Genomic DNA, 14,024 nt, shown 5'->3' with positions numbered 1-14,024 from the left:
TTTTTGCCTGACGCTCAAGATTTTATACTGAAACAACTGCCTTATCTCTTGATTGCCTAACTTTACCAGTATCAGGTCTTATATCTATCAGGACTTGAAAACACGAAACCCCGGTGTAAGACACCGGTTTGTGCCTGACTCCCCTCTGTCAGGAAAAACAACTGCCTGATTTCTAGTTTGCCTAACCTTCCAAATGTTAGGCCTCACTGTATCAGGACTTAAAAACAAACCGCAGCCTCCTTCGCTGGGATTTGTGCCTGACCCTTTGTCAGGACTTACTTTGCCTGCGGGGCTTGTGAGCTTGCCTGAACCGTCCTTGGGACTTGCAATCTGCCTGACTTCCCTCTGGCAGGACTTTTGGGGGTGCGTGCCACTCGTACAACTATTCCCTCCGCACGCCCGGAGAGGGTGGGCCCTCTTTCCCCCTTGGGAGACGACTCACTCACACTAATTCCACGCACTTCCCCCTGTTCCCGGCCGGCCCCTTCGCAGGGGTACGGAAACGCGGTACTGAGGGGTCCACTCTTGCTTCGAAGGTCCGGCTGCCGGCCTGCGTCTCACTCACACACACACTTGCCCATGTCCCACTCCCGCCACCGGATTTCTCACCAGTCGGGTGCTCCGGTGCTCCTCTGTGTTGCTGCTCCTGAGCCGATCTCTCTGATCCTGGTAGCCAGCTGTCCTGAGGGTCCAAGATGGCCAGTCCTGGTGTCCTCTTCAGGCGTGGCTATCCCGGATGAGCACCCCAGCTGAAATAAACAGGGCAGGAGACTTTTTTTCCTTTTTAATGCCTTTATTAAAAGTGATCAGCTCAGAATTGGGCAGCTCAACAGGTCTGCAGTCTCTCCCGGGGCGACTCAGAGGAGGAGGATATGCGCAGCTTTGTGCACCAGGGGCAGAGCTGGGGGTCCAGTCCTCGTGGGAGCCTTGGGTGTGGTGACCTGGATGTTGAACTCCACAGCGAGGGACAACGAAGGCCCCCAGCATCTCTGCAGGCCCAGCAATCTGCTCCTTACGTCCAGACATCACTCCAGTTTCTTAACTCTATATTGGCTCGTTGTTTTGGGGGTCTTTTCAGCAGGTTTGGAGTAGTAACTTCTCATGGCATGCTGGTTCTGAGGTTATTTTGCATGCCCCCCTCCCACATCTCTTCTTCTGTCTTCACTGTCTTGGGAGAAGAGCCATTAACTTAGCCCTAGCCAGGGCCTTTACTGGTACAAAAAAAAAAAACCATTAACGACAACAACTTGTAATTATCATAACAAACAGGTGGCAGGAACACTGGTCTGACTGGTTTTTGTAACCTTTTTTTCCTACAGAAAAATTGGCAGAATTTTGTTTATAACAATGAAGAACATGTCTTTTACATCTAGAACTGCTGTCCATTTGTGTGCAGGTGCTTGCAGGGTGGCACTGAGACTGGCAGTGTTTGGGATGAGTCTTCCCATGTTGGCATTCAGCCACTGATAATCAATCATTAAGCGCCAACTCATGTCTGGTTTCCTCACTGGCCAAACAGGAGAATTATAGGGGGTATGTGTCCTAAATATAATACCCCTTTGTTCTAAATTTTTAATAGATTCATTTTCTGTTTTTTCCACAAAATTTATTATACTCAGTTTTTGTGGGTCAGGAGGACCATACATTTCTGTTGTACAATTGACAAATTTCTTTTGAGAGCACCATATCCTAAAATGTTTTCTTCATGATTTGTGATTGCAAATGTGTGTGAGGTCATTTGTTTTACCCCAGCTAGCCATAAACAGACTTTGCCAGTGGAATATATAATACTTCGTCCTTTGAATCCTGTTAGATGGACTCTCCTTTTTTAAAGCTTAAATTTATTTTTTCAGCATCTGTGGGGGTGATTGAAGATATTTGGGCTCCTGTAGTAATTAAAAAATTCAAATATTGTTTTCTAGGTCCTACTGGTAAGTAGATATGGGGCCCATCCTTATCAGATCATTGATAGGTCATAATGAGCTGGGTGAGAAGGCCCAAAGTCCACCCAGAGGTATTTTTTTCCTTTTGTGTTTCTGTTAACTCAGAAGGACTGAGGGGGGTTTCCTGTGGAGGCTTTCCATTACTTGTGTTCTCCCCATCCTTCACCACTTTGACGAAATCTGCTATCCTGCATTGGACTGTCCCCTGAGGGCATCGCAGGGGACTCCTAAGATCACTGCCATCCACACCTCCTTTTGCTCTTCTCAGAAGTAAGCAGAGTTTTGATCTTTTGTTTCTCTCAAGTAGGGTATGTTTAATAAAAGTCTTCACCCAGCATTCTGGACGTATCTGCATTTAAGTTTTTAGGCTCCTCTCAATAGCCTGAGTTTGCTCTCCAGAATTGCTTTCCTAGCCCATTTTCCTCGTCTGGTTCCCAAACCATACAAGAATTTAGCCCATGTGGGGATAATCGCCTTCATTATGCATTACATCTGTTCTAATTTCATTTAATCACCCCACTAAATAAATTTTTATCATTGCAGGGGCACCTCTCAATAGAAGTCTTAATTAGGAGCCACCTCTGTGGAGATTGGGGTGTTTCTGTTTTCACATAAAAGCTGCCTTTGTAACAGCAGCAGAGATTTCGTTAGATGACCATGTGGGTATGGAAGCTGTATCTCCTCATAACATTTATTGCTCCTGCCCAATATGCAGCCTCACTGGTTATTGAATAGGGTTGATTGGCAAGCTCAGGTCCAAGATTTAATAAGATTCCCCAGTATCTCTTAGCTCGAGTTCCGTTCAGCAATATTCTAGATTCCCCAGAGACTCACTCTCCACAAATACTTGGTTTCTGACTCCCCTGTTTTTTTTTTTTCCCATATTTTTCCTGTAGATTTGCTAGTTGCAGGGGGTCCCAGGCCATAAGTTCCGTCCTTGTTCCTCCTCTGACCTCCTTGGAGTTGTTTGGACACTTTGGTCTTAATTATGTGTTCCATTTTAAAATCTGGAACTTCTTCCTCTCTAGGAGGTGAACATTCAAGTATTTCATCAGAGCTCCATTCTCCCTCATCAGCATTTTCATCAGGGCTTTCCCAAAAATCACCATCCCAATCCTCAGGTGATACTAATAATTTTCACATTTTTTCAGCACTGGGGGCTTTTTATAATATCAGTTCTAATTTTTCTTCCAAGGCTTTTGTCTTTTCCTTGAATTCTTTTAGCTGTTTCTTTAATTGGCCATTTTGATAACTGTAAAGACAGTTGTATACGTTTCCTGTCTTTTATTTCCTCTTTCAGATTATTAGTTTCTTTTATGATTTGTTCTCTCCATTGCCATGCAGCCTTTAAGCATAATCTCACTACATGACACATGATACCTCTTCCTTTTTTGTCGTCCAGTGATCCCTTTTTTATTTAATTCTCTTGTATCCTTTCCCACTCATACCAATTGTTCACTGACCAAGGATTATCAGTGTCAATGCGTGTCCTCTGCTGCCATAAATATTCTGTTAAGCCTTTTGTCTCTCTCCCAAAATTATTTTTCCTCCTGCTGACTATGTGGAGGTGGAATGGGAATTTCAGACAAAGTTTGTCAGAGAAGCTGTTGTTGAGTCATGAGGTGCAGAAAGGACTCCCTGCCTTTCCAAACTCCTTCTCTAAGAGAAGCCTTGGTGTGGCTGGATCCAATCCCAACCCTCATTGCCAACAGTTTAAGTCTAAGGAATTACAAAGGTGTGACTGAACCTTTGTACAACTTTGTTCTGCAGGGATAGGGATGGCAAACCAGATATACTTGTATAAAAAGAAATTATTTATTATGATAAACGATTAGACAAAAATATCTTAATCAGAATTATGTACTAGACACGATAAAAGCTAAAACTAATAGTAGAGTAGAACAGAGTATATGAAAGTAATTTTATTAAAGCTGGAAAAGCCCATGATTATGAAATAGAGATTGATGTCACTCACCCAGACCAAGTGTGGGCAAATCTCCTTTGCTCACTCTTGAGAAGTGACCTTGAAGGGTGTCCCCACCCCAGGGAGGAATCTCCACACGCTCTCCAAGAAGGGATATGTTAGAAGAACCTGCTATTTGTAAGGGGCAGGACTTTTAGAGTAAAAAGTGATTGTCAGTCAGGTATCTGCAGGCCAGCTTTTTCAGCTTAGCATTTTTAAGTAAGGATAATTCACCATATCTGCCCCATCTTCGTCTTGCTATCGGAATGATTAACTTTGGGGTTGATAAGTCAGACTGGATTTAGCATAATTCAAGACCAAAAGCAGTGTGACGCCCCCTCTCAGTTCACCACTCACAGCTTTGCAAAACTGGGTGTTGTTTGATTTGTCTTACCCTATTCCAGGCAGAGCATCCTGCTACTCACGTTATAATAACTTCTTTCTTATATGTAGTCTAAACTGATCCCCTTTTGTTTAAGAATGTTCCTCCTTGTTCTGTGAGCAACTGTGAGGTTTCAAAGAGAACCTGAACCCCTCCACAGGAATGGCTTGAGGGTTTGCTGGCTCCTCTGCAGAGCAGAGCTGAACCCAGCAGAGCTGGGGCCAGGAGCCTGGTGCTGCTGGGAGGTCACTGTGTGAGCTCCACTCTGCAAAAGCAGCTGAGGAGAACATCAAGAAAGTCACACAGAGGAGCCTGCTGTCCTGAGGGATTTACCAGGAAAAGTGACCCTGGGACTGGCCAGGACCAGAGCAAAAACCCTGAGGTGTGGGAGGTAGACCCCAAAGTTCAGAGTCACCTCTCCGTGTTTTCAGCTCTGGAAGATGTTGTGTTTGGTGTGAAAAACTGACACAAGCCTGGCAGGGGCCTGCTGAGCTGCTGGGGCCAGGAGGGGAGCTGATGTCCCAGTAAAACAAGTTTGGTTTCTTGCTCCCACTGCCAGCTCCCCCAGCAGCTGGGGAGGTGTTTTGAGCTGCCTCTCGGCACAATGATGGATAAATTAGATGCTGCCACTGAATGGCCCAGCTTGGATGTGCCCCAGTCTGGGACAGCAGAGCCACCTGCAAAGCTGGCTTGGTGACAAGGAATGACCTACATCTGTAATCACCTGAAGCCAGTAATGAGCAGGTTGAAGGAGGAGGGGAGCCTGGTGGGACTGGGGCTGGATTGTAGGGTGGAGCGGTGGCATCTGCTGTGAGGTGGATGCTGTGCCATCTGTTTCCATATTCCTCCTGTCCAGGATGCGGGAAGTGGACCTGGGCTGCGGGAAGGCTCTGCTCATCAAGGAGAGTGGGGAGTTCCACGCCGTGGGACACAAGTGTCCCCACTATGGGGCTCCGCTGGTCAAAGGTCAGTCTGCTTCATGTCCTGGAGAGCAGCCAAGGGCATCACAGGACAAAGGACAGCCCCGTGATGTGCTGCCCAGCATGCAGCAGCGCTGCACTGTGCTCTCAGCATCACCGGGGCATCTTCTGGCTGGGGAAGGCATGAGAGCAAGCTGCAAGCTGCAGTTGCACAGAACTCCCCAGAGCACTTTTCAGCTCTGGTTTGCAGCTGCCACTGCTGATCACAGGGCTGGGGCTTCTTCTCGTTAAGGGGAAAGAGGACACTCTTTGGGCTGATGGGATCCTTTCAGTAGCAAAAAGAGTGTTGCTCATGTTATTGACTGAAGTGGGATGAAGTAGAGTGGTTTCCCATCTTGGCATCTAAAAATATGCATCCTGGCACTTTCTCAGCACAGGCTTCAGACAGGTCTCTGCCCCGAGCCTAAGCAATGGCAGCAGTCTGTGTGCTGACATACATCACCAAAACTGGGGGTGGGAGGGCGTCTTGCTGGAGCTGTGATCTTGGGGAACGCACTGAGTGTCTTCTGGATGTGCTGGATGTAGCAGCCTGGGATGGGCCTCTTGCTGGGCAGGGCAGAGGAGCCCCACGCTGCCCTGGAGGTGAGAGCCCTTTCAGAGACCTGTGGTGCATTCCTCAGACTGGCTGTCACACAGGGATCCCTCTGGGGATCTGCTGCAGCTGCAGGGGGGCTGCCCCGGTGCCCCACCCTTGGTGCTGATGAGATGTGTCACTGCCGTGCCTCAGCAAGCAGAGACACAAGCTCAAGACCAGTCCATGGCTGCATGGTGTCCTATTCCCTGCCCTGGCACTGTAGCAGGGAAAGCTGAAATCCAAGGAAGCAGCCTCTGAACCAACACCTAGAGAAATGAGCACATGGCTTTGGGCATGCCTGTGCTTCCCAGTGTGTGCAGATGCCTTGCTGTGCCAGGGTCTGCTCTGAAACATGTGCACTCTAAATCAATGATGCTCTGCTTGAGGCACCACTCGTTCTGGGTAATAGTGGGGCTTTTAAGAATGACCATGAGACTCTGGGGATGGCAGCCCCATCCTGGCTGGAAAGTGAAGTTATATCCCAGAGCAAACAGCTTTGGAACTGCGCCCAGAGCTACTGGAGGGCCCTGCCTTCCAGGGCATTTTAGAAGGAATTGCTCATAGAGGATCCCAGCTGGTCCCAAACATGCCCAGTGTGCATGCTGAGAAAACTCCACTGTTGCCCATCCAGTTTCACATCAGTTGCCACGTGTCCTGTAGGAGAGGTGCATCTCACAGGAGGGGAGGCAGCTGCAGGGCAGCACCAACCCTGCTCTGCCCTCTTCCCTGCAGGGGTTTTGTCCAAAGGAAGAGTCCGCTGTCCCTGGCATGGAGCTTGCTTCAACATCGGCACGGGTGACATTGAGGACTTCCCTGGCTTGGATAGTTTACCCAGGTTCCAGGTGAGATCCTTGTCCTTGCAGCAGAGGAAACCATAGAATCATGGAATGGTCTGGGTTGGAAGGGACCTTAAGGCTTACCTCATTCCACCCCTTGAACACCTTGCACTGTCCCAGGCTGCTCCAAGCCCTCTACAGCCTGGTCTGCAACACGTCCAGGAGTGGGGCAGCCCCAGCTGCTCTGGGCACCCTGTGCCAGGGCTTCCCCACCCTCACAGAGAACAATTCCCAATTCCCAATATCCCATCCATCCCTGCCCTCTGGCAGTGGGAGCCATACCCCCTTGTGCTGTCACTGCAGCCCCTTGTCCAAAGTCCTTCTCCTGCTCCCTTGGAGCCCCTTCAGGCCCTGCAAGGGGCTCTGAGCTCTCCCTGGAGCCTTCTCTTCTCCATGTGAACAATCACAGTCTGCCTCAGGGCTGCTCTCGATTCCTGCATCCCTCAGCCTGGACAGGTAAGGCAGATTGCTCACATCTAGCTGCAGCAGCTTGCATTTGCCCTTATTGAAACCTTATAAGATTCCCATGTGGTCACTTCTCCAGCCTGGCCACATTCCTGTGCATGGATCCCTTCCCTCTAGAGCATCAACCACACCACTCAGTTCCGTGTCACCCACAAAATGACTCTTTTAATTGGGATAAGCAACGTTCTGTATGGCACGGAGCAAATATTTTCCAAGGATGTGCTGGTGTCATCAGTGGAGAGCAGCTCCCTCCCCCCTGAAGCTCCCTTGCACCCACCCATAGGCATCAGGTACCTCCTGGGAACCTGGGAGTCCCCAGTCTGGGAGGTCTCTGGAGCAGGAGTGGGGTGGCAATGAGAAACCATGTGTAGGATTTGGGCAGGGATCAGATTGCACATGGAGCGTCGGTGTGGGGTTGATCCGAGGCCGGAGATCCCACAGCCTCGAGCTGGGATGAGCCCTGCCATGGCCTGAGCTGCTCCTGCAGGTGACCTCGTGTGTCCACAAAGCTCTCCACACTCGTGCCATCACCCCTGCTCCTTAGCTGTTGCCCTGAGGGAACCCTTGCTGCTCTGCAAACCAGCACTGTTCTGTCACCCTCAGGTGAAGATTGAGAAGGAGAAGGTATACATCCGAGCAAGCAAGCAGGTGAGGGGCCACTGGCATCCAAAAATCAAGGCAAATGCTTTCATTTTTTGCTGTATGTGCATGGGTGGTGGTGGGGGGGATGCTTCTCTTTGATCCTCTGGCCTGGGCAGAGTAATGTGTGAGTATCCAATTTATGGAGAGATGTTGGGTCCCCCTTGCACCCAGCCTCCCTGCAGCTGCTGGACACCTGGCCTGGGCTCTCCACGCTCTCAGGCCTTACAGGTGTTTGTCCTGCACTTTTCCTGTGTTTCCTTAAGCTCAGAGCGATTTTTAATTTAGCAGGCCCATGGGGAGAGGCCTCTTCCACCTTCCACCCTTTTGGCATGGTAATGGAAGAGACCACTTGTGCTTCCTCCTGAGCCCACACCTCAGCTCCTGCTGGAGAGGAACCTGATGCAGGGGTAGAAAGGGCTCTCCCACCCTGATGGAATGCAGAATGAAGCCCATCTTTCTTTCCATGAAAAGCCTTGTTTTGATGCATGGTTGTATGTCCACGTGTGCAAACCACGTGGCTCAGAGCCCCAATGGGCCCTTAGAGCACTTGGGTTAGATCCAGAGATGTCACCTGAACGGCAGCACTCCAGCTGATTTGGGGGTGTGATGAGGGGAAACTGAGTCTCTTTGCTCCATCAGGAGCAGATTTTGGCCCCTAATGCCTGGGAACAGGGGTCTGTGAAGCAGGGCTGCCCCGGCACAGGTCCATGCCTGTGCTCTGGTGGGTTGAACAAGTCCATCAGCTTTGGATATCGGGTACACAAGGTCTGCTCGGGTTCAGGATAAAATTGCTGACAGAGTTACTTCATTTTTGCCTCACCTTTGGTGCAAAATTGCACAAGGACACCTGCTTTTTCTATTGCCCCACCACCACCCCAGCTCTGAGTAGGTGCATGCCTTTGCAGAAGATGATGGATTTGTTTTACTTCTGTACCTTGTAAGGGGCAGTGCACTGGACATTGGAGTGGTATTTGCATGAGCAGGGGTTTGGAGGTTCAGTGCAAGGGCGTTGTTGTTCCCTTCCTATCCAAGCTGGTTTATGACACTGCTGCGGTTGTCCCCATCCCTGCCTGCCTGCCCAGGGTAACTCTGAATAAAGATAATTGCTTTTCTTCTTTTCTTTTGGTGGTGACACAGGCTCTTCAGACACAGAGGAGGACAAAGATGATGGCAAAGTGCATCTCCTTGAGCAACTACAACCTGAGCAGCACCAATGTGCTGATCATTGGTGCAGGTAAGGGTGACATGCTGGGGTCACTGTGTGTGCCCTCCCAGGCAGGGATCCATGGAGGGGGTGTCTGTGTCCCCTGCACCCTCTAACCATCACCCCTCTTGCATTCCTCCCTGTGCAAAGGGTCACACCAGAAGGTCATTCTGAACTTTTTTGTACTGCATGCTAGTGGTCCAAAGATGTCCTGTGGTCCAGTCTGTGGAGCTTTACAGTTCCCCGTTGCCATGCTTTGGAGTGAACCTTGAATTCTCTTCCTGCTACTCCCTTCCCAGTTACATTAGCAACCCCTGATTTCCACAGATGATGAGTGTAAAGTCTTTTCAGGTCCCTGTGGTGTTGATACACCTTTTTCTCTTGGACCTTGCACATCACCATCTCATCCCATTGCACCTCCAAAGTTCTCACCTCAAGATGCTTCTCTGAAGATAAAAGTTCTTCCACCTTGCCAGCAAATGTCAGATCCCAAAAATGGATTGCCAAAACCAGCAAAGCTGCCAAGTTTTCCCTTCCCTTCCCTTCCCTTCCCTTCCCTTCCCTTCCCTTCCCTTCCCTTCCCTTCCCTTCCCTTCCCTTCCCTTCCCTTCCCTTCCCTTCCCTTCCCTTCCCTTCCCTTCCCTTCCCTTCCCTTCCCTTCCCTTCCCTTCCCTTCCCTTCCCTTCCCTTCCCTTCCCTTCCCTTCCCTTCCCTTCCCTTCCCTTCCCTTCCCTTCCCTTCCCTTCCCTTCCCTTCCCTTCCCTTCCCTTCCCTTCCCTTCCCTTCCCTTCCCTTCCCTTCCCTTCCCTTCCCTTCCCTTCCCTTCCCTTCCCTTCCCTTCCCTTCCCTTCCCTTCCCTTCCCTTCCCTTCCCTTCCCTTCCCTTCCCTTCCCTTCCCTTCCCTTCCCTTCCCTTCCCTTCCCTTCCCCCAGATCCATTTCTGTGTTGGATGAGGTGAAGTGTCTCTGCCAAGTTTTGGAATGGGTTGGGTGCCAAGGCTGGGCCGTGTTGGGGTGAAATGGAGGGTGGGAGGAGGACAGGAGCTTCTGTTCCTGGGTCTGGGAGGAAACATCTGCTCCTGGCACATGGGTTGTTCTCACTTGAGTCTCGAGGTCACCAGATCCAAGCTGGATATTGGATCATCAAATTGGGATCACCTAAGGTGCATCTCACAGTCTGAGCAGAGGGGAAAACCAGCTTGACTGGCTTTTCCCATGTTGCTGGGTGACATTTTTCCCTTCTTTGTGCCCTTGCTGATTGTTGACTGAATGCCAGGGTGGGACATACTGCTCCCTGAGGTCAGCTGGAATGTCCTGGTGTGAGGCAGGTCTGGACAGTTATCACAATCCTCAGCAAGGTCACTCCACAGACAACATCTGCCATGGCTAAGGAAACTTTCTCAGGCTTTACGAGGTAAATTTATAGGTCTATTAAAGACCAGAGTCTATTCTGGTGGACACCAAAGGAGATTTCAAAGCTGTATTTGTGGGAAAGTGTTGGGGAAAGACTCCAGTCCAGCTGTGCCCAGCAGAGCTGAGAGCAATTGACTGCAGTCCCTTGCTCATGTGAGGGTCATCCTGACATCAGCACAGCATCAGCTCTGGCTCAGGATGCTCCTGGCAGCATCCACAGGATGTCCACCTGCCTGTCTCTTCTTCCACTGTCTCCCAGCTCCATCAGTGGGAGTGTCTTGTTGATGGACCAAACCATATGGTCCAGGTCCATCTTCTCTCGGTGGTGTTACAGAATTTGTGGCCCTAAAAACACTTGTCATGGAGTGAGGTTTCCTTGGCTGAGAAGAGACTCCAGACTTCTCACCTGAGCTCTCCAGTCTCACCAGTTCAGTCAGGGAAGAAGGGATGTGCCAGCCAGGCTGCCTGGCTGCAGTGGGACAGATGTCCCAAGGCAGTTTTTGTTTGATTTAATGAGGTTTTTTTCTGTGATTGAAACAAGTGAAAAAAAAACCCTTAAAGAAATAGATGGAGAATGGTCTGCAGTGAGTCACACAACCAACACCTTGTCCATGGAGGGGGGAGGACTTCCTACTCTCTGTGCTTGGCCATAAATTTACCAGGAGCAAGGTGTGCAGACCCTTCTCTGACTAGAGAAGTCTAAGGTTCTAAGTGGCTGCTTATGGCTTGGAGTTTGTCAGAGTTTGTAGGCTTTAGCAAAACTCCTCAGGTGTGCTCTTTGTGTGCTTGTGACAGTTTAGGGACAGACAAGAGGATTAATGTCATGGTCCATAGACAGAGCGTCGCTTCTGCTGCCTCATGCATCTGCTCCAACTGGCCTCCCGTGAGAGCTGTTTGAGTTAGGAGAGGCTGTGAGGTTAGGGTTAGGGTTAGGGTTAGGGTTAGGGTTAGGGTTAGGGTTAGGGTTAGGGTTAGGGTTAGGGTTAGTGTTAGGGTTAGGGTTAGGCTTAGGGTTAGTGTTAGGGTTAGGCTTAGGGTTAGGCTTAGGGTTAGGGTTTGGGTTAGGGTTAGGGTTGGGGTCAGGGTTACTGTTAGGGTTAGGGTTGGAGTAGGTTTGGGGTTGGGGCTGGGGTTGGGGTTAGGGTTAGGGATAGGGTTAGGGTTTGGGTTAGGGTTAGGGTTAGTGTTGGGGTTAGGGTTCGCGTTGGGGTTAGGGTTAGGGTTAGGATTAGGTTTGGGGTTTAGGGTTAGGGTTAGGGTTAGAGTTAGGGTTAAGGTTAGGGTTACGTTTAGGGTTGGGGTTGTGGTTAGGGTATGCGTTGGGGTTAAGGTTAGGATTAGGATTAGGGTCAGGATTAGGTTTAGGCTTAGGGTTAGGGTTAGGGTTAGGATTGGCGTTAGGGTTAGGGTTGGGGTTAGGGTTGGGGTTAGGGTTACGGTTAGGGTTAGGGTTTGGGTTAGGGTTAGGGTTGGGGTCAGGGTTACTGTTAGGGTTAGGGTTGGAGTTGGTTTGGGGTTGGGGCTGGGGTTGGGGTTAGGGTTAGGGATAGGGTTAGGGTTAGGGTTCGGGTTAGTGTTGGGGTTAGGGTTGGGGTTAGGGTTAGTGTTGGGGTTAGGGTTAGGGTTAGGATTAGGTTTGGGGTTTAGGGTTAGGGTTAGAGTTAGGGTTATGTTTAGGGTTATGTTTAGGGTTGGGGTTGGGGTTAGGGTATGCGTTGGGGTTAAGGTTAGGATTAGGGTTAGGGTCAGGATTAGGTTTAGGGTTAGGGTTAGGGTTAGGATTGGGGTTAGGGTTAGGGTTGGGGTTAGGTTTATGGTTAGGGTTAGATTTAGGGTAGAGGTTGGGGTTGTGGTTAGGGTTAGGGTTAGGTTAGGGTTAGGGTTAGGTTTGGGGTTGGGGTTGTGGTTAGGGTTAGGTTTTGGGTTGGGCTTAGGTTTAGAGTTAGGATAAGTGTTAGGGTCAGGGTCAGGGTCAGGGTTATTGTTAGGGTTAGGGTTAGGGTTGGGTTAGGGTTAGGGCTGCTGTGAGGTGAGGCCAGGGCTGGTGGAGGTTGTGGTTTTGGGTTTGGGAGTCAGCCCCAGCGTGTTTGGCAGCAGACGCGTCCCAGGGCCACACACCCAGCTGTCACTGCTCTCCTTCTCCCTCAGGAGCCGCTGGGCTGGTCTGTGCAGAGACCTTGCGCCAGGAGGGTTTCTCTGACCGGATTGTGATGTGCACCATGGACAGACACTTGCCCTATGACAGACCAAAGCTCAGTAAGGTTTGTATCACTCTGGATATGCCACAGTTCCCCAGTTATAAAATTTGCTCCCCAATTTTAAAATTTGCTCTCGGGCCTTTCCCCACTATTATTCATTGCAGCAGCAAGGTTCTGTTTCATTAGTCTCTTTATTAGTCTCTCTTTCCCTTGAATTTTCTTCCCTCTTTATGACTGAAATATGAAACACAAAAAAGGAGTTGTTCAAGCTGAATTAAGATTACTCCAGCAGAAAAACAAAAGTATTCTTCCTTGTGTGGGTGGGCAGGCCCTGGCACAGGTTGCCCAGAGCAGCTGTGGCTGCCTCTGCATCCCTAGAAGTGTTCAAGGCCATGCTGGACATTGGAGCTTGGAGCAATCTGATCTAGTGGAAGATATCCTTGCAAATTAAAATGAGATGAGCCTTTAGTCCCTTGCAACCCAAACCATTCCATGATTCTTCCATGGATGAAGTGGTAGCTCTCTTAGCCAGCTTGTACCTGGATGGGTCTTCTTAAAGTGTTTCTGGATGAAAAATATTTAAGGCAATGAAATGGAGCATGTGGGAAAATGGTGTTGTCCACCAGAGTTTTTATTAGTGTCTGTTTCTTGCTGCCCAGGGATGCTCTGTGCCGTAATTATGATGATTCTCAGCTGTCATCACAGCTTGATAACTTGATGGAAGTGCAAAGGTTGTTTTTTCTGACACACATCACATTTTGCATTCCAGTTTATAGACACAGGATGGTCTTTAATCAGATTGTTTTGCTGCTGATTCCTGAGCCTTCTTTGATGTCAGGCAGCAGCTCAAGTTAGACAGCAGCATTTGACCTCGGAGCCTGAAGATAACATAAGGTGAACTGTGTGTTCATCCTCATGGCAGGAATGCTTACCCATGGGGACTATTACAATCATACCATCTTCCAGCACCCAAAAAAAGGGATTTTCAAAGACAGGCAAACATGCACATGACTTTTTGGGAGCATTCAGGCCATTTCTGTGTTTCTGTGAGTCCTGCCTGGGGTGAAGAGCAGCTGCCTGTGACCTGCATCCAGGCATCACAGGGGTTGTGCTGAGCAGCTGGGAGAATCTGAGAGTCCCTCTCCCAGCCAGACAGCTCTTCCACACACTCATCCCCATGGCTGAGTCTTAGACTGGCTCTTCTTCTTGCTGTTAAATAGTAAGAACATTCCACATGGCAGAGGTGTTGTACATGCTTTGTTAAATCCTCCACTGAACACCTCTGGCAGTAGTTGCTTTTGAAAGGAAGACAAAGCCCATGGAAGAGAAGGCAGAATTTTTGGGAAGAGGGTAGGAAAAACGGAATTTTTCTTAATCCTATTGTGTGTGGGACTACACCTGTACAAGCTACTGGAGGAGTACCAC

The 14,024-nt window shown here is 49.5% G+C and overlaps 1 protein-coding gene across 4 annotated transcripts in view; it reads left to right on the top strand.

The window, feature by feature from the left end:
• The window catches only part of AIFM3 (apoptosis inducing factor mitochondria associated 3), a 65,948-nt gene that overhangs the window by 35,743 nt on the left and 16,181 nt on the right, over positions 1-14,024 (top strand). For all 4 annotated transcript variants that reach the window (XM_058036629.1, XM_058036630.1, XM_058036628.1 and 1 more), the window contains exons 4-8: positions 5,145-5,254; positions 6,575-6,684; positions 7,747-7,791; positions 8,923-9,019; positions 12,550-12,662. In XM_058036629.1, the coding sequence (XP_057892612.1) occupies positions 5,145-5,254; positions 6,575-6,684; positions 7,747-7,791; positions 8,923-9,019; positions 12,550-12,662 (475 nt within the window). The remainder of the gene's footprint in view (positions 1-5,144; positions 5,255-6,574; positions 6,685-7,746; positions 7,792-8,922; positions 9,020-12,549; positions 12,663-14,024) is intronic.

This window comes from Melospiza georgiana, chromosome 18 (assembly GCF_028018845.1).
Source record: "Melospiza georgiana isolate bMelGeo1 chromosome 18, bMelGeo1.pri, whole genome shotgun sequence".
Lineage (NCBI taxonomy): Eukaryota > Metazoa > Chordata > Aves > Passeriformes > Passerellidae > Melospiza > Melospiza georgiana.
This window is presented reverse-complemented; position numbering and strand designations above follow the sequence as displayed.